The sequence below is a fragment of the Dendrobium catenatum genome, unplaced genomic scaffold (assembly GCF_001605985.2).
Source record: "Dendrobium catenatum unplaced genomic scaffold, ASM160598v2 fragScaff_scaffold_1520, whole genome shotgun sequence".
NCBI lineage: Eukaryota > Viridiplantae > Streptophyta > Magnoliopsida > Asparagales > Orchidaceae > Dendrobium > Dendrobium catenatum.
In genome coordinates this window covers 367,049-392,507 of record NW_021319982.1, presented here as the reverse complement: position 1 = coordinate 392,507, position 25,459 = coordinate 367,049, and the positions used below count along the sequence as shown (strand labels likewise).

The 25,459-nt window shown below is 35.7% G+C and overlaps 2 protein-coding genes across 2 annotated transcripts; both read right to left on the bottom strand.

Annotated features, from left to right (window-relative positions):
* Positions 1 to 4,780: 4,780 nt before the first annotated feature.
* Positions 4,781 to 6,201, bottom strand: LOC110109222 (ethylene-responsive transcription factor ERN1-like). Its single transcript, XM_020840182.2, has one exon. The coding sequence runs from the start codon at positions 6,158 to 6,160 to the stop codon at positions 5,042 to 5,044; it is 1,119 nt and encodes a 372-aa protein (XP_020695841.1). The 5' UTR covers positions 6,161 to 6,201; the 3' UTR covers positions 4,781 to 5,041.
* A 12,215-nt stretch (positions 6,202 to 18,416) lies between these two features.
* On the bottom strand, positions 18,417 to 25,459 carry LOC110109184 (probable receptor-like protein kinase At5g61350). The gene is made up of 5 exons (XM_020840125.2): positions 24,406 to 25,459; positions 21,188 to 21,707; positions 20,706 to 21,108; positions 18,985 to 19,464; positions 18,417 to 18,751 (listed from the first exon to the last, which is right to left on the bottom strand). The coding sequence occupies exons 1-5, from the start codon at positions 25,457 to 25,459 to the stop codon at positions 18,572 to 18,574; spliced, it is 2,637 nt and encodes an 878-aa protein (XP_020695784.1). The 3' UTR covers positions 18,417 to 18,571.

Sequence of the window (25,459 nt, the reverse complement as noted above, 5' to 3'; positions counted from 1 at the left end):
TATATCACACATGAATTAAGCGGGCATTGCAAATCTAACCTTGTTTCAAATTGTCTTGGTAAATTATATCTGATTTGTCTTGACATTGAATGATATAATGAAACTAAGTTTTTGTTTGGAATAACTTTGTTACTGTTTTAGAAAGCAGTTTTTTAGTTAATTTTTTTTATTTAAAAAATTTTTGTTTAAAATTATTTAGAATAGATTCTATGATGTAAGCTGGAAAATAATAGAGGCATTGGACTTGTTTTTAAGTGGTTGTTTATGGCTTGTATAATCATTATCCTTTGAGGTGAGAAAATCAAAGATCAAACAATCCAATATAATCTTGGTTTTGACATTGAAAATTGGAGTTGATATCAATATCATGCACTAGTCTTATTAATGATGTCTTGCATCAGCATTCACTTGCTTGACATCACTTACAATGTCGATAGGCGTTAGCCTTAATAACAATGGCGCACAACATACTTATTGGCGATGACGTGCATCAATAATACATCAACTTTGTAAACAATGATGTGCGTTGACGGCGTGCATTAGCCTTATACATGATGGCGTGACTGATGAAACTGATGAGTGTCATTGTTGTTGTCAACAACATTCATATGCCTTAAAGGTGATGTGTGTTTAAATTGTTAGCAACGCATTTAGTGGATGATAGGAGTTAAGAGATGGTAATCAGGGAGCAATGGCCAATATATTTTAGTCAATTAATAGTAGTCAAGAGATCGTATTGGGCAACATTAGTTTGGTGATAATGGTCATGTGATTATAATCAGGCAGTTGTGATTAGACAACAATAATCATTAGTTTCAATCATCTAGCATCTAAAATCAAGCAGAACTCTAAAGTTCTTCAAATCTCAAAATTTTCTCCGATTTCAAGTACATCTAAGCTCTAAGACGCCTCTTGTGAAGAATATATGCTCTTCCAAAGTGAATAGGCTAATCATACCCAATTAGAAGTAAAAGCTAGGATTGAAATTGCATCTTTGATGCTAACAAAAATTCTCAAGGGAAAGACACAATCCTCTTAGAAGTTGAAGCTGGGAAGAAGTTTTATGGTTGTAGAATACTTCAAGAGATTCCTCAATGTATGGCTGGTTGACTAAAGTGAAAGACCCAAAACCAATATCTTGAGGAGATTTTGTATGTAACATATTTAACAAAGTTTGATTTGTGCACTACAAGTTTGGAGCAAACATAAAAGGATTTCTTTTAGTCAAGCATCCAAAAGGCTACTTATTAGACTTTTAAAATAAAGTAAAAATTGAGTTGATTAGGATAGTCCTTATTAATAATGATGGAGAATATGTTGATATTTGTATAAATGCAAGAAATTATTCATGTATTCTCTTGAAATGAAAAAACTTCCTTTATTGAGTTTATATATTCTAACATGATATTTACAAAGCTTTATCAATGTCATAATTTTAACAAAAGACAAGATAGGTTTTATATGAAATTTTCAAGAAGAAAAAAACTAGAGGGCTTGACCCAAGTAAATGATCAACCATGTTAGTAGAATAATAGATATCATTTATTCCCTATAATTAGAGAAGAAAAAATTACATAGTGTTGAAATCAAGTTTGGTCTTCCATTATTGTAGTAGAATTGCTTGAGAAATAGATGAGGGATGATGAAAACTATAGGACATATTTTCCGGGTGATAATGGTTGGACTATGACAGTCAGACGGTGGTTATCGAATGATGACAGTTAGATAATAGTCATCGAACGACAATAGATGAACAATGACAACCAAGCGATGGTAGTTGGAAAATGATAGGCAATTCATAGCGTTTGCTAATTGCAATTATCAGCGTCAAATATTGGGTAGAGCTCAAAATTTCTTCAAATCTCCAAACTTTCTTCTATTTCAATTTAGGGTCCCCTTCATGTTGATAACAGGGCTCTATTTTTTGGTTATTATGAGTGGGCATTTTGATAAAGCTAGAAAAAATTCCAAAATACTCTATCAGACGACTCATGTTAATTTTTTTGTTATAAATCATTCTTTCAGTAATAAAGTGACTTAATGATAGAACGAAGTGATATTAGGCTTGTTGGATTCCTCTTGTACATCCACTCATTTAGATTGTAAGCATGCAAAGATTGGAGATCATTGGCCCTTTACTTAAGGGTCATTTAGTTTTAAAGTAAAATGGTTGTAAAACATTCTAAATGCAGTGCCTTTGAAAATATTGATGTTTGGTATCGAAATAAAAAATATATATATAGAGTAAAATTTTAAATTACTTTACCCTCGAGTTCAATTTTAGTGTACTTAAAATTATTAGATTTAGTCATGCTTAAAATACACTATAAATTATCTATCATTATTGTTGTAGCCATTGCGGTCCACTATTAGTTGTTGCCCCTGCATGTTGGCTGCCTGTTGTTGAACTTCTCCACCACTGATTGCCACCCTTCTTCGTCTCCGAACAATCGACCTTCACTGCTACCAAGTCACATGCCATCACCATTTTTTGATTTTATAGTGCACTCATTTTACTTCAAGCCAAACAAAAAATTAATCATTTGCATTTATTTTACACTCCTTCAAATAACTCCAAAATATTTCAAATGCATTGCATTCCTTTTGCACAACACTCCATTTACTTTGCATTTTTTTCTGCAAACCAAATGACCCCTTAATTTCCTAAAATTTTCAATCGTTCTTCCAGTGCTTATTTTGGGCTCATTTGAACTTAAATCATATCACCTTTCGTGTCGGTTGTTCCTCTTGTTGAGAAGTTCATTCAGGCCATAAATTTGTTTAAATCAGAGTTTGAATGATCCTGAATTCTATTTTGAAAATTTTCAATTTAAATATTACCTCAAAATTCATGAACGTATTTTCAAATAATGTATCAAAATGATTATTATCATTGTACTTACTCCAAAGTAATTAAATATGATTCTTTCACATGTAATTTTTTATTATTTTGTAATAATTAGTTCTATCATTCCATTTAGCTAATAGTTATACATTTGCATGTCTAGCATTTATGTTATATATCATTGCATATAAATAATTTCATCATTTCATTATAGTCATTAACACTTCACAAATGAGAAAAATGCTTACACCCAATAGTAGATTTGATCAATGTTACATTTAATACAATTATGATTATCTTTAATAAAGTTAATCATAAAATGGAGTGTTTAATGTTTATGATATGGTCATTCAATGTGCATCATCATCATATGTATAAACTATTATAATCCTCCTTTGATAATAAATATATTAACACCAATGTTGATATGTTATTTTATATTATCAGCAAAATATAAAACTCAAGCTTATTATAATCTATGATAATATTATTGTAGAAAACTCTTAATTATCCTAACTTAGTCAAATTAGTACATTTTGCTTGTTGAGCATAACATACAGCAAAAAAACTAATATATGTTTTGCAAGAAAAATCTTAAAATAATTTTCAGACTGTTTGTGTGTGACCAATTCAATATCGGAGTATCAATTTGCTCGAATTTGGCCCCTCAAATATACAAAATTGATCCAAAATCAATTCCTCGAGTAATAAATGTGATATAAAATTGATCTCATTTACCCTTCGTTTGAGACGGCTTTCTTACTGCTTTAAGAAAAAGCAGCAAGAAAGCCGTCCCAAATAAAGCCTTAGTCTCAAACGGGCTATTTTGATTCAATTTTATACAACTAAATGACTAAATTAAAAGCAATGTGATACTTTGAGATTAAGGCTTCGTTTGGGACGGTTTTTTTATTGCTTTCTAAAACGGAGTTTCAGTACAAAAATAAAAAAATTTGTACTAAAACTCCGTTTTATAAAGCAATAAAAAAGCCGTCACAAACGAAGCATAAATTTGTCATATAGAAATAGTTGGAGACTATTTAGAAGTTTACCTCAGTGTTATGCCAAATTACTACAAGACAATTTTGAGGGATTCCAACCGCAAATAAATTATCGTCGTTTGTTTTATTTTTTTCCATTAATTTTACAAATGATCATATTTTTATATAATTTTTCAAAATTATACAGCAAAAATACATTGGTGATTTAACTTTTCTGTCATACTTATTGATGATATTTTGATAATACTCAAGCTTCGTTTGGGCTTCTTGAAGCAGCTTTTTAGTACAAAAAAATAATTTTTATACTTAAAAAATTGCTTAAAAAAACACTAAAAAAGCTGTCACAAACTAAGCCCCAATTTGATACTGTGCATATACATTTGGACAAAACCCTTCAATTAATTCCCTTTGAGCCTAAACGAAGCTGATTTTTATTCCCCTTTTGTCTATATCGTTGAAAAAAAATAAATAAATCATACAATATTGAAATGGTGGCTTACAGTTTACCTAATATTTGCATAAACAGAGCAGGAAAAATAAATAAATAAATAAATAAAAATTGATGACCTTTGCTCTGTAAGGATTATGTCAACGAGTTCATCTTATTGTTTAGCTCGATCAATACAATTAAAAATTAAATAGTTGAGAGCACAACTTTGCAGTTGTTGGCCAGGCTTACAGGCTGAAAAGGACAGCCATGGCCTGTCGCCTTTAAGCTACAAATTCTACAATATTAATTGAATGATTATGCTGTAATGTGTAAGATGCAGATTTGTAGACAATTTTTCTTTTATTATAATGAAATCTGTCGATTTTTAAAAAAAAATTCTATGTATGAGAGTTTCTGTTGTTTCAGAATGGTGAGTTTTTCTTTCCAGCAAGCTTAAGAAAGAGAAAAATGGTGGAAGTTCAGGAGAAAATTCTTCATTCATGAGTTTGAAGAAGATAATATAAAGTAATAACTGCAAAATAAAGTCAGAAGTGAGGCGAAAAGAACCAGAAAACATAAGTAAAGTTCTTTCTTCCTGACAGCAATCACAAGGGACAATTTCAGTTGATGTTCCATCATACAAATTATAGATCTTTCCCTGCTGTTTATCTACTGTGTTTTTATAATCTTATAAAAAGTTACTAACTGGATTATAAAGCTAAGAACTTGATCACAGAATTGAGCTTCCAATATCGGGCAATCAAATTACAGCTTAACAGCATTAGAAGCCACACATATTGGAGAAAGATCAAGTGAACCCCAAATCGACCATTCAGATTCAGTATTCAAAGCTGCTGGTGGCGGCGTTTTCTTCAGGCAAGAAGAGCTGTAGGAGGAGGAAGAAGAAGAGGAAGAAGAAGATGGAGGAATAGTTGAAGAAACAGTCTCTGAATCTTCATTCTTCACCTCTACCCTCTCTGTAACATCGTCCACTCTCTGTCTCTTACACGCTTTGCTCAGACTTAAAAGTTGGTCGTTCATAGCCTGATCGCCTCCTCCATTTCTACCCCCTAACTTCAGCTTCAAGCACTCTGATATCCCATTAAAAGCATACAACGAAGCTGATATCTTCCTCTCATACTTCATCCTTTTCATGGCGGCGCTGAGCATCGATGAACCATCTTCACCACCGCCACCACCACCTGCCCACTCTTCTTCTTCTTCCATCCCCTCTGCTATCTCAAAAGGAGAGTAATAGTTCCCTCCATACTGAAAATCCATCTCGTTTAAATCAACTCCCATCTTTTCCTCCCCTTCTTCCTCCAGCTCCCCTGAAACAACGTCAGTGCTCTCACACGGCTCGTTTAAGAAATACTCGAATGGTATTTCATCATTACCACTCTCTTCTTCTTCTTCCTCCTCTTCTTCTTCTTCCTTAACCTGAGGCTGAGGCGCCTGCGGGTTCTCGTACTGTAAAGGTGTTACTTGGCCTTGGCCCTGTGTTTGGGCTTCTTCAGCCATGGTAGAACCAGAGGCTCTGGCCTTAAGGCGGTGGAGGAGAAGGGCGGTGATGCGGGAAGGGAGAGCGGGAGTGGTGGCCGTGGAAGGCCAGAAGTTGGTGCGCGTGTTGGAGCCGCGGAGAAGGCAAGCGGCTTCGTCATAGGCACGGGCGGCGTCTTCGGCAGTGTCGAAAGTTCCTAACCAGACTCTTATTTTCTGTATGGTGTCTTTGATTTCAGCGACCCAACGGCCGGAAGGACGTTGGCGCACGCCAACGAAGCGTTTTCGGACTCGATGGGTGGGTGTTTGGTCGGCGGCGGCGGCGGTAGAGGAGGAGTTGTTGTCAGCATCGTCGGATTTGGGGGATTTGCGCTTCCTAGCCATGGATGGATTGGGGGATTGGCTGCCGGCGGTGGAGAAGAGAGGATGGGTATTTATAATGGAGGGAAGAAGAGGGGTTTGAATCAGTTTTTAGTGGGTGGATGTCATTTACTTGGTCTTTTTTTTGGGTGAGGGTATCTTTGCAAAGCATATGGAGGGATCTATGTGATTTAACATTTAAAAAGGATCAATTTTTATTTTGGTTTAATTTTGATTGAGATAAGTTGAAGAATTTATATATAATATTTTTTTATAAAAAAATTTATGTGAGGATAATATGCTTAAAATTTATTATGATGAGTCTCAACATTCAAAGATTTAATATTTATAAAAATTAAAATTTGATTATAATATTTTAAATTATTTTATTTTATTTTTAGTGTATTTAAACGGCGTGAAATTAAGTAATTTTGATTGGTAGAAATATTTAGAAATAATGAAGATATTTATTGTGAAATTTATTAGAAATTTAATAAGTAGAATAATATTATGAAAAAATTGGCTTGTGTTATATACTTTCTTAATATTAATTTTTATGAAAATTGGATTATGATTTTTTGAATTTTTTTTTATTATTATCATTTAATTGCACCTAACCTAAACGGTTAATAAGATTGAAAATATTATAATAAAATGCCTTAAAATGAGGAGAAAATGGGCTTTTTTATCTTAATTAGGCAAATTATTCAAACCCTCATATAGTTTTTTTTTATTTTTTGAGGATAGAATTCTTTTAACATATTTTATTAGTTATATTTAAGATCAATATAGATATGTGATTAACATAAGGTCAGTTACACATATAATGTGGGCACAATGCCAATTACAAATATTAGGTTTACTAAAATTCAGAAAAAAATCATAATTAGTTGCATTGAATGATAATAATCCAATAGGCCTCTCAATTAAAATCAAATAAATATATCACTTGAGCCAAGACCTTTCGATTGTGAGAGCATGTCCTAGTAGTGTAGTGTCAGATTTATTTAGGGTTTAGACTTTATGATCACATCTATGAAATCTCTTAAGTAAAAGAAGCTAAAATCTTAAACATCGACGCCCATTTTGATATAATGGTTTGATTTTTTTTTAGAAACTTCACAGTTAAGCGTGTTCATCTCGTAGAAATTATGGGATGGGTGACCTCCTGGGAAGTTACACCAACATGACAAAACTGTGAGGCTCTTAGGTCAAAGTGGACAATATCTCGATAATTAAGAGTTTGGGCTCTCACAACATTTTGTTCTTGTTTGCTAGGATTGTTGGGGTGTAATTATGATTATAATTCATGGATTATATATCACACTATAGGTATTTAATTATTATTAATTGGCCTCTAATCAAATCTGAATGAAGAAAATTTCCAATCTCTCTACATAAGCATCATAAAATTAGGGTTGTTTTTTTTTTTGGAAGTAGATAACACTTATTTTTTTAGTTATTTACCATTTCAAATATGAGAATTATCAGTTTGCTAGTTTGAAGAAGGGGCAATTGATTAAGACTTAATTGTAATTTAGATATCATAGAATTGGTCAGCCTAAGGTGAATGAAGTTAGAGGGAAGCATTTGCAATAAAGTACAAATTATTAGCAAAATTGAAATTGACATAATCTTTTTACTAAGCAAAAATAAATATTTAAATAAAATTAACTATTGGTTGCATGTATTTCAAGTTTGTAAAATGCTACATATTCATCATGATAAATGATAATGATATTCTCTTCAAAATTGAAAATTATTATTTTGTTCTCAAGATTTATATTTTATACTAATATTATATATATTTTTCATAAGCGTAATTTTCTTCTTAACTAAACGGTTTAAGTTTTATTTGGGATTGCTTTCTAAAGCAACTTTTTAGTAAAAAAAAAAAAACTTATGTAGAATTTTTTGCATGTATTAGAAAACTGCTTTAGAAAGCAGTAAAAAAGTTGTCCAAAATGAAGCAGAATTAAGCAGATTTTATTAATTATACGACCCTACATGAAGTATGAAAGTTTTTTATGAAGGTGAATGATTTGCTGACAATTGTCACATTGATGGCTTTCCTCTAATTGTCAAATGTGAGTAGTGTCATATTTTTTATATAAAAGTATTATTTATTAGTTAATAATATTACTAATGAGAATCTAATTAAGGAATCTTAGGCAAAGTTAGCTTTGAGGAAGAATTTTGTGAAGAGATTTTTTTGGCTTGCATTGAAATAGATAGGAGAAAAATAAAATAAAATAGTGCGCAATAAAATAATCATTAATTCTCTAGCTAAAATTAGGCCAATAGAAATTATTAAATGGCACCGCAAAAGATTTGTTATCATTGGGAGTGAAAGATGTTGAGATTATTCTCTCACTCACATAGCTTAATTATTTGTGTAAGGTGTCTATATCAACACTTAATTGAGCTCTTATGGCTCGCACTCTTCATATGATTGTAATTTATTAAAGAAGATAATATTGTTATCTTGTGCTATACCATTGCTCCTTAGTTAACCTTGAAGGTATCAATTGTTAAAGTAGTGTTGAACCCTTCTTTAAAGAGTTGACCTATAAGTATTAGGTTTCTTCTATGACCAAGGATGCTTCTCACTTTGTGTAACTTTCAAGCTTTCCCATTTGTATTTTTATCATCATGGAATCAAACCTATAATATTTAAAGGTTCATCATCAATAAAGATTACCCCTTGAAGAGTAATTGGACATTAGTTCCTTGTTGGAGGAAGATTGAATGGACATACTGAAGTCCAAAATGCATGATTCCATCATACTATCAATATTAAGATTTAGGCTGCGTTTTGGACAACTTTCTTAATTACTGCTTCTTAAAATAATTTTTTAGTATAAAAACATTAATTTTTGTACTATAAAGCTGCTTTAAGAAGCAGTAAAAAAGCTGTCACAAATAAAGTCTTGGTATATATTGAATGTGTTCTCTCTTCACCTTTCTATTAATGAATATAACTTGACTTAGGCTTCATTTGGGACGGCTTTTTTATTGCTTCTTAAAGTAGCTTTCTTACTGGTTTTTAAAGAAAACCGTATCAAAGGAAGCCTTACTTACCCTTTTTTCTTCCTATTTGCTTGTTGTTGCAGGTTTCTGAACACATTCCCCACAAAACATCTATTTATAGCAGCAACAATACTCAATCAAATATTTACAACATGAAGCTATGATATCTTTCAAAATCAACAGAAAATTCACATCCCCTGACAAGGATTTAACCTACTTTTATAAATCTCAATCAAATATTTACAATAAATAAGAAATCCCAATCATATATCAAAATTAAAAAGCCAAAAAATTTTGGCTCCAAAACTTTATTGGTTGACTTTTTCAGATAATATTGTATGATTATTAAAAGATTTCCAGCTGAAAAAAGAAGTGAAAGATTAAGGTTTCGTTTGAGACATTTTTTTTACTGCTTCTTAAAATGATTTTCTAGTACAAAAATGCTTTAAGAAGTAGGAAGAAAACCGTCCCAAACGAAGCCGAAAAAAATATAGAAAATATTGTGGATGGGACAACAATTATGAGAGACAAATGGAGCTCAAGCTTTAAGCTTTACAAGTATGATTTTGTCTTAAACCATTTTCACTTGTGAAAGAGTTCTAAGAGCTAAGGCCTCCATTAATCAGCAACATTTGCAGTTACATGCAAGAGCTAGAAAACAAAGAGGAAGACGAATCCCACAACCCTTAGCTTGTCCAGAATCAGCTCTATAGTAGGAAGCTGCACAGGAATTCCCCAATAACACACACTTGTTTCTAATTAACTAGGAGAGAGAGAGAGAGAGAGAGAGAGAGTGTATATATATATATATATATATATATATATATTTTCCATGTGTGTGTGTATATATATATATATATATATATATATATATTTTCCATGTGTGTGTGTATATATATATATATATATATATATATATATTTTCCATGTGTGTGTGTATATATATATATATATATATATTCATTTCAAAGAGGAATTTTGATTATAACTGTAAAATATATTTATTAAATTTAATTACCTTATGCGCTTTGGATGGATGAATTTAAATCCATGGAATTATTTAAAAATTAAAATAATAATTTTCAATCATCTAAAATAAATTAAATAGTTGAATTTTTGTAATTATGATGAAAGTTAGAGAAGATTCAAATTCCTTAATAAATTAGGTATTTTCAATGGTATAACTTGAAGATTAACGTTAAATTATGAATGTTGAATTCATATTTGTTTGGTGAAAGATACTCAGACTTTACTAGCAGATTTGTTTGGTGAGCTTAGAACTTGATAGTGAGAATGAAGAATAGAAAGAGTTGAGAGAAGGAGAGTATGCTGCCAAAATCTTCACTATTTTAACAAAAAAATACAAGAAGTGAGACTCAAGCAGAGGCCCAAATGATCCAAAGAAGAAGGTAAAAGTCTCAAAATTGCTCCTCATCACCATTTATTTATAAGGTTTTAAGAGCAATAGGAAAAACTACACATTAAAAAATAAAAATATAGGCTACTTAGAATATTCATACAATGCTACATACCAATCTAGAGCACATGTCACCTCTTGATTGGTTGCAAGAGAACGAAGTCAAAGGCCTGGCAACTTGTCTATCATAGGGAAAGCTCAAGCAAGAAGAGTTGGTGTAGGGCGAGTCTCTAGGTGAGTCTAGAGGAGATGGACTTATAGTTTGCGAATTATCTTATTAGGTCAACAACTGGCATAGCAGGCTCAAGATCGCCTTGTCGTGAAAGGCAAGCAAAGGTGTTTGCGAGGATGAAGGCTCCCAGAGCATAGTAGTAGTAGCCAAACGGAGTATGAAGTCCTTGGGTTAGGCGTTTTTCCTGTGGCTGAGTTGGGCGAGTTCAAAGGGGGAGGATTTGACTGAGGTGAGTGGCAATCTGATTGTTTGGTGAGAAACTTCCTAGTCACCCAGCATAGCGTGGGTCCCTTGGTAGATGTGTGAGAGAGTGACGCCCATCATTCTTCTTGGACTAGTTTCTCTACTAATTCTAAGCAAGTCCTTTGACGGAATTTCTCATGAGATGGAATATCCGTATGACGACCCGATCGTTGCCTGTTAAAACACCAAAGAAGAAGCTTACGTGGATGTACAATAAAAATAATCTATATAATTTAAGGACAAAAATTGTCTCAAATGTCAAATTTTTTTTTTTTACCTTATAAATATGAAAATGTCATACTCGAGAACTTATGAAAATGATCTAATTATTTGGACTTAATTCCCAATAGTAATTTGTGGCCATCCAAAGCTTTAGATGAAGTCCACCTTTTGCTTTGAGTGAGCTCAGTCCTCCATAAAATTGTACAAACTAGTATAAATGTCACCAGCACAAGAACAGTTAAAAAAAAAAGAAAATTTCATAAAAGTGATCTTCCAATGGTTGTTATAAAGGTAATGATGATGAGTTTTTTTTTCTTTTTCTTTTTCTCTATATTATATAGTAATGTAGAATATATTTACTATTTCTTGGTTAGTAAAAGTCATATCAATAGATATTTAAATTATTTTTGTATGAGTCATATATAATCAAAATAAATAAATAAAGTGAGTGGAAAATACAAATTCAGTAAAGGGAAAGTTATGGTGTCTAAAGACTCCTTCAACAAACTATAAGCAAAATTTTAAATTAAAATGATAAAATTAGCGATTATGTAGTTTATGTTGATTTTAAGTTTTTTTTATTACCCGTAAACCTTTTTTCAATTAAGACAGATTCACACACACATCACATACACAAATATTGAATTCAACACATCTTATAGGGCAATCGCAGCATAAATTTAGACTTATACCGGCGATTATAACCGCTAATTTTTTCCTTGCAGCGGTTTTATGACCGATGTACGACCGTTGTAATTGCAATGCGCTACAATGACATTCCGCAGTTGTTTATGAGCAGGTAGAGACGCGGAGTAGTTTTGTCGAAGTGCTTAATTTAGCAACGGATTTAAAACCGCCCGAAATATCTGCTAAGAAAAAGTCATCTTTTTGGTAGTGAAACCAACAGATCAAGATGAGTTGCGTTAAACCTAATATTATCTTCAATATTTCTCATTTTATGATTAGCCATATGTGCAAATACTGCTCATCCAGGAGAAGTTACTGCACCTTACATTTGGCAAGAAAAGATTGCTTCCAGTTTAGGCTGGTAAGCAATTGGATCTGATCTGATCACTTCTGCAGGGTTGGAATCAAATTGGGATGAGATGATCTCCAATCTCCATGTGGCAATCCCTCTCAAGTTCCTTAAAAAATGTCAACATGTAAAAATTAAAGAGAATTCTCCAAGCTGAATTCAGTGCTGATTTAAAATCAGAAAGAGCAAGTTGACCTCTTTGGAAGTTAGAGAAAAAGTCATCAAGAAATGCATTTTAAGTCCAGGTATGTTAATAGGCTCGCAATAGAGTTAAACAATGCCGTTTAAGTTCTTAATTTTGAACTTATCCTTGTCATTTATTTTGTTTTTTTGACAGAACATTCATGTATTTTATAAACAGCTATGATGTTTCTGATACAACAGTCAAATTGATGCATCATGGGAAGCCCCTCCGCAGACATTTGTTTATGACTTCGTTTGGAATGACTTTTTTATGCTTTCTAAAACAGCTTTTTTTTAAAAAAAATTACTAAAAAACTGCTTTAGAAAACAATAAAAAAGCTATGTCAAACAAAGTCTAAGAATAACTAAGCCACGAAGACTATAACATCTTTAAAAATGCAGAGTTTGGCAACCACCTTATGTAATCACGATGAATTAATAAAGTACTTTCTTTTGAAGATCACTGATAAAATTAAAAATAATGTATTGAGAAAACAACTATAGAGGAATGATGATGAAAACTTATCAAAGATAATATTATAAGAAATAGACTAATTGAATTGGATATATATGATGGAAGTTAGAAAATGTATTGACAAGGCAACTAAGAAGATAAATAAAATTAATGTTGAAATTTTAGAAAGACTCGGGCTTCGTTTAGGGCAATTTTTTTGTTGCTTCTTAAAGCAATTTTTTAGTATAAAAATTAAAATAAAGCAACAAAAAGCAGTACCAAACGGAACCTAAAAGAAAAGGATGTGCCAAAGATAGTATGTACATAGATTATTATGAGTCGTGGATCAATCCATCTTTCAAAGATAAAGGTGGTCGGGAGCTGAGAAAATATTCTAAACTAAGGCTCCAACAACAACAATAACATCAAGCCTTTATCCCACTACGTGGGATCGGCAAACTAAGGCTCCATTTGGGACAATTTTTTGTCGCTGTTTTTTTCGTTTGTTTCAAAAAAAAATTATGCTAGAAAGTTGCACGAGAAAGCAGTAAGAAAATTGTCCTACTCTAAGCCTAAGAGTTGAAAATTTCATTTCTGATAGATAACAATTAGCTCTGAGCAAAGAACCCATTGGAAGCTTTAGTAGGCAATGAAAAGATGGTCACTTTGCCACATCAACAAGCAGACCTCTCAGAGACTGATGGATATTAGCTCTGCTTGCAAGTTTCATAGTGGTCAGAACACAATCACTACTTCAGGCTTTCAGCGAAGGAGGGGAAATAATTGGAAGTGAATCTCCCTTATTCAGATAGTCTCAACTTTCTCTATTTATATCTTGTAATTATGCATGAAGGACGTTTTGGCCTCCTGTAAAGCCTAACCAATCCTGAGATTATTAAGCAAGAGAGCAATCGTAAAGCCTAAGAGCCCAAAAAGAGTAGTAATAACTAATTAATACAAAGGGGGCTTATGATTTCTCCTGTTGTCTCTCTTACTTAATTTTCATTTCTTTTGCTTCTCAGCCCTCGTCTTCAAAGTAGTTTCACTGGTCAAAAGTTTTACGCAAGTCACTTGGGTACAATTCACAATGTTAATATTCTTTGAAGCTTTCGTTCAGACATAGGCCTCGTTTGGTAGCAGAACTCCTTTCTAGATGAGAATGAATGTTCCGATAAGGTCTTTTACTAGCAGAGAAGGAAAAAAAAAGCTTTGCAAATCGTTAAGATAATGAAGGTGTAAAAAACACAGTTTTGCGAAAATTAGGCTTCCAAACAGCGACCGAAAGTATTTTCCCCATTTCGAAACGAAAACGACGCTAATTAAGCCTTCCCAAACGAGGCCATAATCGCCGGAAATAAAAGGAGGTTGGGACCTCAAAGAAGTATATGTTCTACTGCGACTATATTGTAAGAAGTCCTCTCAAAGGTGGTGCAAAGTAAGGTGGCCTACATGACAAAGGCTGGGTTCATAGGTTATAATTACTCACTTAATTATATGATTTTTATTGATTTAGAAAAAGCATATAATAAAGTTTCAAGAGAAGTGTTATGGAGAGTTCTACATAAGAAAGAGATTAACAATGATTATATTCAAGTCATTAAGAATATGTATGTATGAGTTGTTAATTATTTTCAAACACAAAGTAGTTTGACCAAGTATTTTTCTATTTCAGTTGAATTACAACAAGGATCAGTTGTAAACCCGTTTCTTTTTGCTTTAGTAATGAATGTTCCCACTAGACATTTACAAAAGGTTGTACTCTGATGTATGTTTTTTGTTGATGACTTTCTTCTTGTTGATAAGACTAGAGAAAGAGTTGAAGGTAAACTTTAATTATAGAGATTTAAAGACCCTAGATCCATTTAAAAATCTAATTAATTCTCTTTAGGAAAATCAAGAAAATCAACGACGGCCACTATCGTCACATTCAAATGATTGATAATAAATGATATATCTTTCCCTTATGAAGATATATCATTTATTATCATGACTTTGATTATGAAATTAAAGATATTACATCTTGACTATTATAGCTAAATACTTTATCAAATATCATTTTGACCCTTCTTGAATTTGACTATGATAATTAGGATGAAACTTAGGTTTCGTTTGGGACGGCTTTTTTATTGCTTTCTAAAACGGAGTTTTAGTACAAAATTAAAAAATTTTGTACTGAAACTCCGTTTTAGAAAGCAATAAAAAAGCCGTCCCAAACGAAGCCTTAGAGTTTTGTTATCTGAACCCATTAGAGAATGATATTTTCACCTTCTGATGTGATATATCGTTCATACCGAAGTGATATATCATTCATAATGACGTGTTCGACTTCAAAACTAAAATTCAGTAATCAAAATTTTCCAAAGAAATTAAAATGTCAATTGTTTTGCATCTTTCCAAAGCAAAACACAAAACATTGATGAAAACAACACATATTTCAAAATGATAGCTGCTTCATCGGATGATTGTGCACTTTCAAATTAATTACAAGCAGAGGTTAATTTGATTATAAATTTATTGAAATTGGAGTTCAAATTATTCTAAATTTCAAATTATTCTAAATTTAAGTCTAAAACTTTTAGATTCAAATATTAGATCAACATTCTTATCAATCCTCTAAATATTTTGAAGTAGCATCAATATAAGTAATTTACTAATGAATTAAAGAGTAATTGATAATTATAATTTAAAATCTCAACTTCTTTATTAAAAAAAAAATCTTTTTGAAAATATCAAAAAGGAGGGCTTAAAAGCAAGCCAACTAATTAAAATATTAAATTTAACCCAATTATTTTTTTATGTCAATCGTAAAACAACCATTAAATAAATTAATTATTCAATAAGATAGCAACGTTTAGACCAATCGCAGATACAAAAGTAAAAAGTGCTCATCAATTAATTAAATATTAACCACATACTTAATTATTAAACTAATAATCTTAATTAAATGCATGGCTCCATAATTATGCAACATTATGAGATCATCAGATTATATAAGCTTTGTTTGGGATTTTTTTTAAAAAAAAGCTTTGTTTGGGATGACTTTCTTATAACTTCTTATGAGAAATTATTATGTGCGGTTAAAGAACGGTCCAGAGGCGAATCAGAATGCATCACGTCATCCGGTACAGAGCAATACACCACCAAAAAAAATAACGTGGCATGTTTTCATCCGTCTCTAGATGTTGTTCGGTGAACGCACAGAATAATTTTTTGCATCTTACAGCAATTTTTTTGTAAAAAAAATTAAAATTTTACACTAAAAATTTTACTTCAAAAATAATAATAAATTCGTCCAAAACAAAGGCATAATCTTCAGTTTATGTTGCTAAACACAGACTTCGTTTGGGACATCTTTCTCATTGCTTTCTAAAAAAAAAAAATTATACAAAAAAATTCTAATTCAAGAAAATTTTTAAATAAGGATTCATTTGGGACACTTTCTTACTAGATTCTAAAACGGCATTCTAGTATAAATATTTCTAACTCAAGAAATTTTTGCATTAGAAAGTTGCTTTATAAAGCAGCAAAAAATTATCCAAAATGAAGCCTAAAACGTTGTCTTAGAAAGCATTAAGAAAGTTGTCCAAAACGAACTCATAATCTCAACATCATTACTTTCAATAAGTAATTAAAAATATATTTGATACGTCATCAAAAAATCATCTTGATCGGGCACGAATCTCGAAGCAAGATCAAGTTGGAAACTTTCGAAATTAAAATTGGAACCATCCGAACTCCGATTTCAGCAAACTTACAGTTAAATTGAGCGTCTCGAAAATACGAACCCAACGACACCAAAATCGACTCAATCTGAGCCCAAACAGGTCCAAATCAAGGGTTAGAATCATTGTTGGAAGGTTCAAACCACAAATTGGATTACCAAATAGTTTCCAAACATAACATGCTTATAGTCGAATCAAGCGGCTCGGCGAGACGAATCCAACGAACCCAAGATCACTGAATTTCAATATCACTAAGGCATACAAATGTCCATCAAACGGTTCATGATCAAGGGATTCAACATCAGTCGTCCATCCAACCACTCCCCATTTACCCTTGATCTCTCACATATTTACGGGTCATGCCACTCCCAAAATCTATAAATAGACCCCTCCTTTCTCTTGAGAGGAGGCTCCAAGCAAGAAGAGAAGAGAAGAAAGAAGAGAAGGAAGAAGCTCCTCCTCGACCACTGCCTGAGTTTCGTCGGACCACCGCCTGATGTCATTGCTCCACCGGATCACCGCCAGATATTGTTGCTCTGCCAGATCACCACCTGAGGCCCTCACCTTTGCCAGCCCACCACTTGAGGCCCTCGCCTTCATCAGACCACCTTGAGACCCTCGCCTCCGCCAGACCACCACTTGTGGCCCTCGCCTTCGCCGGAGCACCACCTGACGTCGTTGCTCCGCCGGACCACCACTTGAGGCCCTCACCTCCGCCGGACCAACACTTGAGGCCCAGATTTCTACTGAACCACCACCTGACGATTGAACTTCTGTCGGAACAACACTTGAGGCATGGACTTCTACCGGACCACCACCTGAGGCATGAGCTCCATTGGACCACCACTGGAGGCCCTCACCTCCGTTAGACCAACACTTGAGGCTCAAATTTCTGCCAGACCACCACCTGACGACCAGACTTCTGCCAGACCACCTGACATCCGGACTTATGCTGTACCATCACCTGAAGCCTGAACTTCTGTCGGACCATCACTTAATGCCCGGACTTCTGCTGAACTACCACCTAAGGCCCGGACTTCTGCCGGACCACCACCTGAGGCTCGGACTTCTACTAAACCACCATCTGAGACTCAAACTTCTCTAAGGCCACCACGTGATGCCCAGACTTCTTCCAGGCCACCACTTGACGCCCAGAGTTCTCCCGAAATACTGCCCTTCTACCACAATCTTTCGAGCCCCTGTCTCATACAGACTATGGTCCTTCCGACGTCCATCACCAAATAACAGTCTTTCATGACCTTGGTCTCCTTCCTACTATGGTCTTTCCGACTTCTATCTTAACAACTATGGTCCTGCCGACCAAGCAAACATGTATATGTTCATTATTGTATCTCGCACTATATAATGTGCTTTATATGATGTACATTTGTGACATCAAGCCAAGGCCTTCTCTCTAAGAAGGGCCTCATTTGTAATCGACTTCAAATACTAGTGGATTCATTTAAATTGGGCCAGGTCCTGAGGTTTTTTCCCATTTTCAGGAGTTTCCACGTAAATCCTCTGGTGTCTCTTATAAATGCTACACCCTCTCTCTTATCTGATTGTGTGTTGGATCTTTGTACAATGCTAAGACTCTAAACTTTATATTTCTCTACCGTTGCGAATACTCCGGGACGCAACAATGTTAAAAAGGTGCGACGTTTATGAATTAAAAACTATTTTTTTAATTTAAAAAATGGTTCCTAAAATCCTTCAGCGTATTATTACAACAGTATACATTCAAAATCGTTGTAGATATCAAATTATCAAAAAATAAAATGTAAACAGCTTTCACTTCACATCATAAAAAAACCATATCTTTTACACTGTGGAAGGCTTATGCAAATCCAAGGCGTCACCTTTTTCCATCACAATTTCTTCTTGGTGATCTTTTGCTCACCTCCCGTGGAGCAGAGGCGACGGCTCCGCCGGGGTGGAGAAATCGACGGAGACAACTTCAACGTCGAACGGAATTTCCTTTCTTTGCAAGCTGTCGAGGTGCTCTACATGGATTTCGCCGGCGTTGCCGATGTCAGATGGGTCGTCGTCCTCGTACGACTGCCCTATCCATGCTTCCTGAAAGTAAGGTTGTGTTACATTTTATATATTATAATAATTTCTATGTTCAACTCCGTATACTGAACATAAATTTATGGGCTTTGCCCTCATTTTCCCCAAAAAAAAAAAACATAAATCATTAAAATTAGCATGTTTTAAATTCTGTCGTTAAATTTTGATTGAAATTATCATTAAATTTTGATTGTCAAAATTATCACCAAATCATAAGAAAACTCATAACACGGACTTACCTGCAGCTGCAGCGCGTACTCGAGGTTCCACAGCACATCCCCCATCGTCGGCCGGTGAACGCCGGAATCCGCCAAGCACTTCTCGGCCGCCTCAACAAACTTGTTCAGCGACGGCGGCCCGACACCTGCAACCAAATGCGGGTCAATGATCATCTGAACCTTTCCCTTTCGATGCCACTGCATCGCCCATTCAGCTAAGTTGACCTGATCTCTCGGCAACGCCGGATTGATCGCCGGTCTCGCGCAGAGAACCTCTAACATCACCACCCCGAATGAATAGACATCCGATTTATCGGTCAGTTGCTGCCGCCGGAAATACTCTGGGTCGAGGTAACCGAAGCTGCCTTTGACGGCGGTGCTGACGTGCGTTTGATCAAGGGAAGAAGGGCCGGCTTTGGAGAGACCGAAATCTGACATTTTGGCGACGAGGTTTTCGTCCAGGAGTATGTTGGTGCTCTTCACGTCCCGGTGGATGATGCTCTGTGAGAGCAGGGGTGTTATTTTTAATATATCAAAATATGTTAAATAATTATTGATTTATTATGAGATTAATTTTACATATAAAAATTTCATATTATATTGATAACAAGTAAATTTAATAATTTTAAACTTGTTGTTGAGGGCTAGTATATATTCAGGGCAGTAGAGTGAGAATTTATTGTCCTAGCGATGCATAAGAATGATAGTTGACAGGGCAAAGAAATACAATTTTTTTTACCCCAAAATAGGGAAAAACTACCTGCATTACCCTGGTGAAAAGATATAGGTTACAAAGATCGACTCGTCCCCTAGCTTGGAAGGGATGAAATTACAATAGTTTAGAAAATTTGTCGCACTTCATATTGGTACTCGGGAGTTTGTAACGATCGTGGTCAAACAAAAGAGGTCAAAAATTTGAACACAACGGCTGGGAGAAGGTCTAGCAGAGGTTGCAGCCGGACGGAGGTTAGCAGTCGAGCTAAGATAGTCCGACAACAATTGGTGGCCCGACGAAGCTCCAGAGGGGATTCAGCGAAAGTCAACAATCAGGCGATGGTCCAACGGCGATCAGAGACAAGGCAGTGGTCCGACAGCAGTCTCACATCCGGGCGATGGTCTAGCGGCGACCTAGCATAGGTTAGCCAGCTGTCGGCGGTCGAGTGATCGTCTTCTTGAGATGTTCACTTTGACTATAAATTTGTTCAAATCATAATTTGGATAGTCCCAAATTTAATTTTGGAAGTTAAGATATACCTCAAGTTTCTTGCTTTATCAAGACAATTTTTTATGATCTAATTAATGTTACTAATTTGTTGCGATGGGATTATATTAATATGGGGGAATTAGTGGGCCCAAGCGGTCATGCTCCCAATATTTTTTACATTATTTTGATTAATTTATTATTAAAATAAAAACATAACAAATCACCTTATTTTTTAATTCATCTCCTTATGATTCTAATTTTTATATAATAATTATAAATGGATATAAAAAATTAGCTATTAAATATATAAATATATAAAAATTCAATGATATGCATATAAATTTTTTTGAGGAATTTACATATACGCCATATATATTATTTTAAATAAATCAATATTAATGATATTTATTTATTCCATTTAAAATTGAGATATTGTACAAATAATTATAAAGATTTTTTTTTTTTGAAAAATAATAATTATAAATATTAGAAAATAAAATTGAATAGAAAATAAGGGAAATTGATCTGGCTAGCTTACCTGGGCAGCGCCGGTGTGGAGGTAATGAAGGCCGCGGGCGGCGCCGATACAGATCTCGAGGCGCTGCTTCCATGACAGAGGTGTGAACGAAGGAGAAGAAGGGTAGAGGTGGTCGCGAAGGGGCCCGTTGGACATGTACTCGTACACGAGAATCATCTCGTTGTTCTCGTCGCAGCAGCCGATCAGAGAGACGAGGTGCCGGTGCCGGAGCTTTGACAGCATCTCGATCTCTGTATGGAACTCGTTTATCCCTTGGTCGGACGAAGGATTGCCTCGCTTCACGGCCAGCTTCGTTCCGTCGTCGAGCAAGCCGAGGTAGACTTTGCCGAATCCCCCGACGCCGATCACGTTCTTCTCGTCGAAGTTGGAGGTGGCTTGCTGGAGCTCACCGAAGGTGAAGAATCTGTTGTGTGGATTATATATAAAGCTGTATGGTGATAAATATTTTGAAAAAATTTTGAAATTTGAAATTTGAAAATTACCGCCCAAGGCCAAGCCCTCCTGATGCAAGATAACTCTTATACCCGCTCTTGCTCTTATGCGACCCAAACCCCTTTCCATTCTTTGAAGAAGAGGTGCTCCCCTTCCCATTCCACTTACTAATAAACCCCGGCCGGCCTGAATGGCTGCCGTGAAGAGGCAACAACCAAGAAAAAAAGCTATGTTTTTTGTCCCAATCGTCTGGCCGCCGGCGACGCCGGAGAAACATAATCGCCGCCAATGCCATTAGAAAAATGGCCAAACCAAAGACGGTTACCAGAACCTTTATCTTTGCCGTGGTAGCGGGTTCATTGCTGTGGTAGGAGCCGTCGACGGAATACAGACCGTCGAGGCTTCCTGCGGTGTTGCTCATCTTCATGACTTCAATGCCGTTGAGAATGGCGTTGGGGAGACCGGGGTCGTTCATCACTGGTGGGCTGATTTGGATGGAGATGTTGCCGGAGATGAGAGTGGTTCCAGCGACGACGAAGTCTTTATAGTAAGCCATGGAGAGGTTCCCACCTGTGAGATTGAAACGTTGAGCGAACTCAATTTCGTTCTCGAAGTCTTTGTTCGTGTTGGGATATAGACTGGAAATGTTTAATTTGTCAAATAAATTTATATTTTAACACTTCCATATGCTGTAATTGTTAAACCTAAGCTAAGGGTTGGAAAAACAATAAATTATGTTTTCGGTGTTGACAGTCATAAAAAATTTGTCTTGATTGAGCACATCCAAATTAGAAACTTTTAAAATTAAATTAGAGATCATCTAAATCCCAATTTCAATAAACTTATAGTCAAATTGAGCGACTCAACGAGAAAAACATAACAACACCTAAATCGGTCCAATCTAATCCCAAATCAGTCCGAATCATGCGGCCAAAACATATTTGAAAGGTTCATATCATTAATTGGATGATCAAATTATATTCAAATATAGCATGCTTATAGTATAATTGACCAGCTCGACGAGACTAATTTAACGAGCCCAAGATAGATTAATTCCAATGTCATTATGGCGCTTAAATGCATGATGAAAGCTCTATGATAAAAGGAATTTATATGAGTCATCCGATGAACCACTTCGTTTTTACCTTGTATCTTCTTCATATTTATTGATCATACCACTCCAAAAAATCTATAAATAGATCTATACTTCCCGCATGGAGGGGGTCTTTTGAAAGGGGGTTTGGATCTTGGGCTAGATAGTTGTAAGGCTTCAAAATCCCGGAGCTCCACCTCGATACCACTGCATGCGAACCCTCGCCACTCGGTCACCACTATTGAAGCTCCACCCAACCACCATTGTCCGACCTCTGTCCGGCCATCTCTGTCAGTCTCCCTCCGACCACTACCACCCGACTAAGGTCCCTCCGACCACCTTCGCTCGTCGACTAAGATCCCTCTGACCACCGTCACCCGCCGACTACAGTCCCTCGTACCACCATCATCTGACTACAATCTGTTTAACCTCCATCACCCGCCAACTACAGTCCCTCTGAGGCTCTGACCTCTGTGGCACGCCGACCACGGTTCCTCCGACAACCATCTTCTGACTACAGTTCTTTTGACCTTCGTTGCCCATCGACTAGGATCCCTTCGGCCATCATCACCTCGTCGACTAAGGTACATTCGGCCATCGTCGCCCGACTACGATCTTATCTACCAATTGAACTGGCCAACATTCTCATGAGAATAACTCTCATGTTACTGAATTCTTCCAACTCCAATTATGTATTGTGCTCTATGTGGTGTATATATGTTACATTGAGCCAACGCCTTCCCACGAGAAAGAGCATCACTTATAATCAATCGCAAACACTAGTAAATTCTTTTAAATCTTATGATTTTTCCCCCCTTTTTAGAGGTTTTCCACATAACAACTCATGTATCTCTTATAGATACTACACCTTCTCTCTTATCTGTTTGTGTGTTGGATCTTCGTTTCAAGCTAAGATGTTAAGCTATTGATATCTCTAGCGACGTGAATATTCCAGCCCGTAACTAATATGAAATTATATGGAAACACCTAGAGTATCATTGACTGTGAAGCAAGTTGAAATTCCTATAATATAAAACTAATCAAATATTAAGTTGTTTTGAGATGAATCTCATCAAATCATGTACATATCAATTCTAACTTAGCCCTCAATATTAAGTTTTTTCTTCATCCAAGTGTGTTGGTTTTGTGTGAAATTTAATTGTGTCAATCAATCGAGTTGTATTGTTAATTCAGATCATAATTCGGCCATCGGTCAAGCTCAACAAGAAATGCTCACTTGTGTGTGTGTTGGCGGGGGGGGGGGGGGGGGGAGCATGTCCTTTTGCTCAACATCAATGATGAAATCTACTAAAAAAAAACCTCATCGATATTGCACTGGTGGCAATTATAAAATTCAATGCCAAGTTAATGTAGAACCCCTCGGAGACAAAGCACACAATGTCCATCACTAAAGTTCAATGTTACAGTGCTACAAGTACAACATTGAGAGTGGGGTTAAGCAATTTTTCTTTCTTGTTCATATAAATTTATTTCGAGGGATTGCATCCTTTGATATAATAGGAATCTGTATAATTTCTCCTAATTTTTATAGTGAATTTCTTAATGTGATATGACTTATTTATTTATTTATTTTTTTCAAAAAAATTTCATGATATTCTTTATTCTTCATTGCTTTTACTTCTCCATAGCACTTACCCAAAATTTTTAAATAACAAAATATCATAGTATAACATCATATAATCAATAGTCTTTCTATATAAAACATTTGGTAGAAATTCTCTCATATCTAAGTCTCACACAAAAATCCTCTAAGAAATCTCCTTAAAATATCTCTATATTACTTTGAATTGTCTCTCTATTACTTAGTCCAGTCCACTCACCCATCTCTTCTCTAAAATAGTTCAATCGGTTTTCTTCGAATGAATTGAAACACTTTCTCTCCCATCTTCTCACTTTCAAATTTTGATTCATTTCTCTGATAAAATCTTTATATATTTTCATACATAATATTAGATTTGAAGTATTCTCAGATGTGAAGAGCATAGATAATTAATAGGATGATGAACTAATGCGTGAATCCACCTAAAAGATCGAGATACAACAGACGGTCAAATGCTCATGACACTTCTGAGAGTTTCAGACATGGCGGATTGTCCAATTAAGACTGCTATGAGAAATGATAATGCAAGCGCTAATAAGCCTTGTTTACAATACCTGTGAGAGAGGAAAGATCGAGGTTGGGAATCGCCAAAATTCTGTTGATGAAAACGTTGAAGTAAAGCGAATTAAGAGTCCTGCTAATAATGTCGCAGAAATGGAGTCGAACGAGGTACGAATATGCGCCGCCGTCGACCGGAATATCCCACGTAATATTGAACATCGGCTCCGACACATGCGCATCCCTCATGCTATCCGCCGTCGCATATACGCTCCTCGGCGCAATAAGCGGCGTCACTGTTCCGTCTTCAGGATACTTAACCTTCTCGGGCGCCACAGCCACTTTCTGCACCGTGTCCGGCGGCTTCAGAAACGAATCGGGCAGCCACTCTCTCGCCAACGTATCATTCTCCGATGAAATCTTATCCCCACCGACGTTAATCCGACTGATAACTTCAAGCGCGTAGTTGTTGATCCCGCTGAACTGCTCCTGCGGGCTGACGCTCGCGGCGGAGGTGGGGATGAGAGTTTCCGGCGCGGACACAACTTCGACGGCGTTGAGGAAGGCAAAGGAGCCTTTTTTGGGTTTGAAAGTGAGGTAAAGGCGTTCATTGTCGACATTGATGAGGTACTCTTTGAGAACAGGGGAGGCAGGGGATGGGACGACGAAGTCGCGGAGGAGGACGAAGTCTTCGGTGTTGACGGTGAAGATGGCGGAGGAGAGGTTGCAGGAAGAGGAAGGGAAGGGGAAGAAATGGAGGCGAATAAAATGGATCCCGAGTTTCGTGATGAAGAAGGAGTAGGTGGAGGTTGAGGAGAAGACGCGGGCGGTTTGGTAGAGAGGGGAGAGGGAAGGTAAAGGAGAGGTGGAGGAGAGGCGGATGTCTTCGTCGGTCGACAGGAAAGAGGATGATTGGGGTTCGGAGCGGAAGGTGCGACCGTCGGAAAGTTGGACGCTTTTAGGGGCACCGCAGTCGAGGAGGTAAATGTCGGAAGGGGTAAAGGTGGGATTTTTAGCGGTGGTGGAGGAGAGGAGAAGAGGAAGGCGAAGGAGGGCGAGGAGGAGGAGGGAGAAAATGGGCCACCGCCCATGTTTCTCTCCTCCGGCCAT

Bases quoted from the DNA above. Each gene is read 5' to 3' on its own strand.
- LOC110109222 (XM_020840182.2), bottom strand. From the start codon at position 6,160: ATGGCTAGGAAGCGCAAATCCCCCAAATCCGACGATGCTGACAACAAC.
- LOC110109184 (XM_020840125.2), bottom strand. From the start codon at position 25,459: ATGGCCGGAGGAGAGAAACATGGGCGGTGGCCCATTTTCTCCCTCCTC. The intron at 21,109-21,187 runs GTAATTTTCAAA...TCCACACAACAG, and splicing joins GGAGGGCTTGGCCTTGGGCG to ATTCTTCACCTTCGGTGAGC. The intron at 18,752-18,984 runs GTAAGTCCGTGT...CCTTACTTTCAG, and splicing joins AGTACGCGCTGCAGCTGCAG to GAAGCATGGATAGGGCAGTC.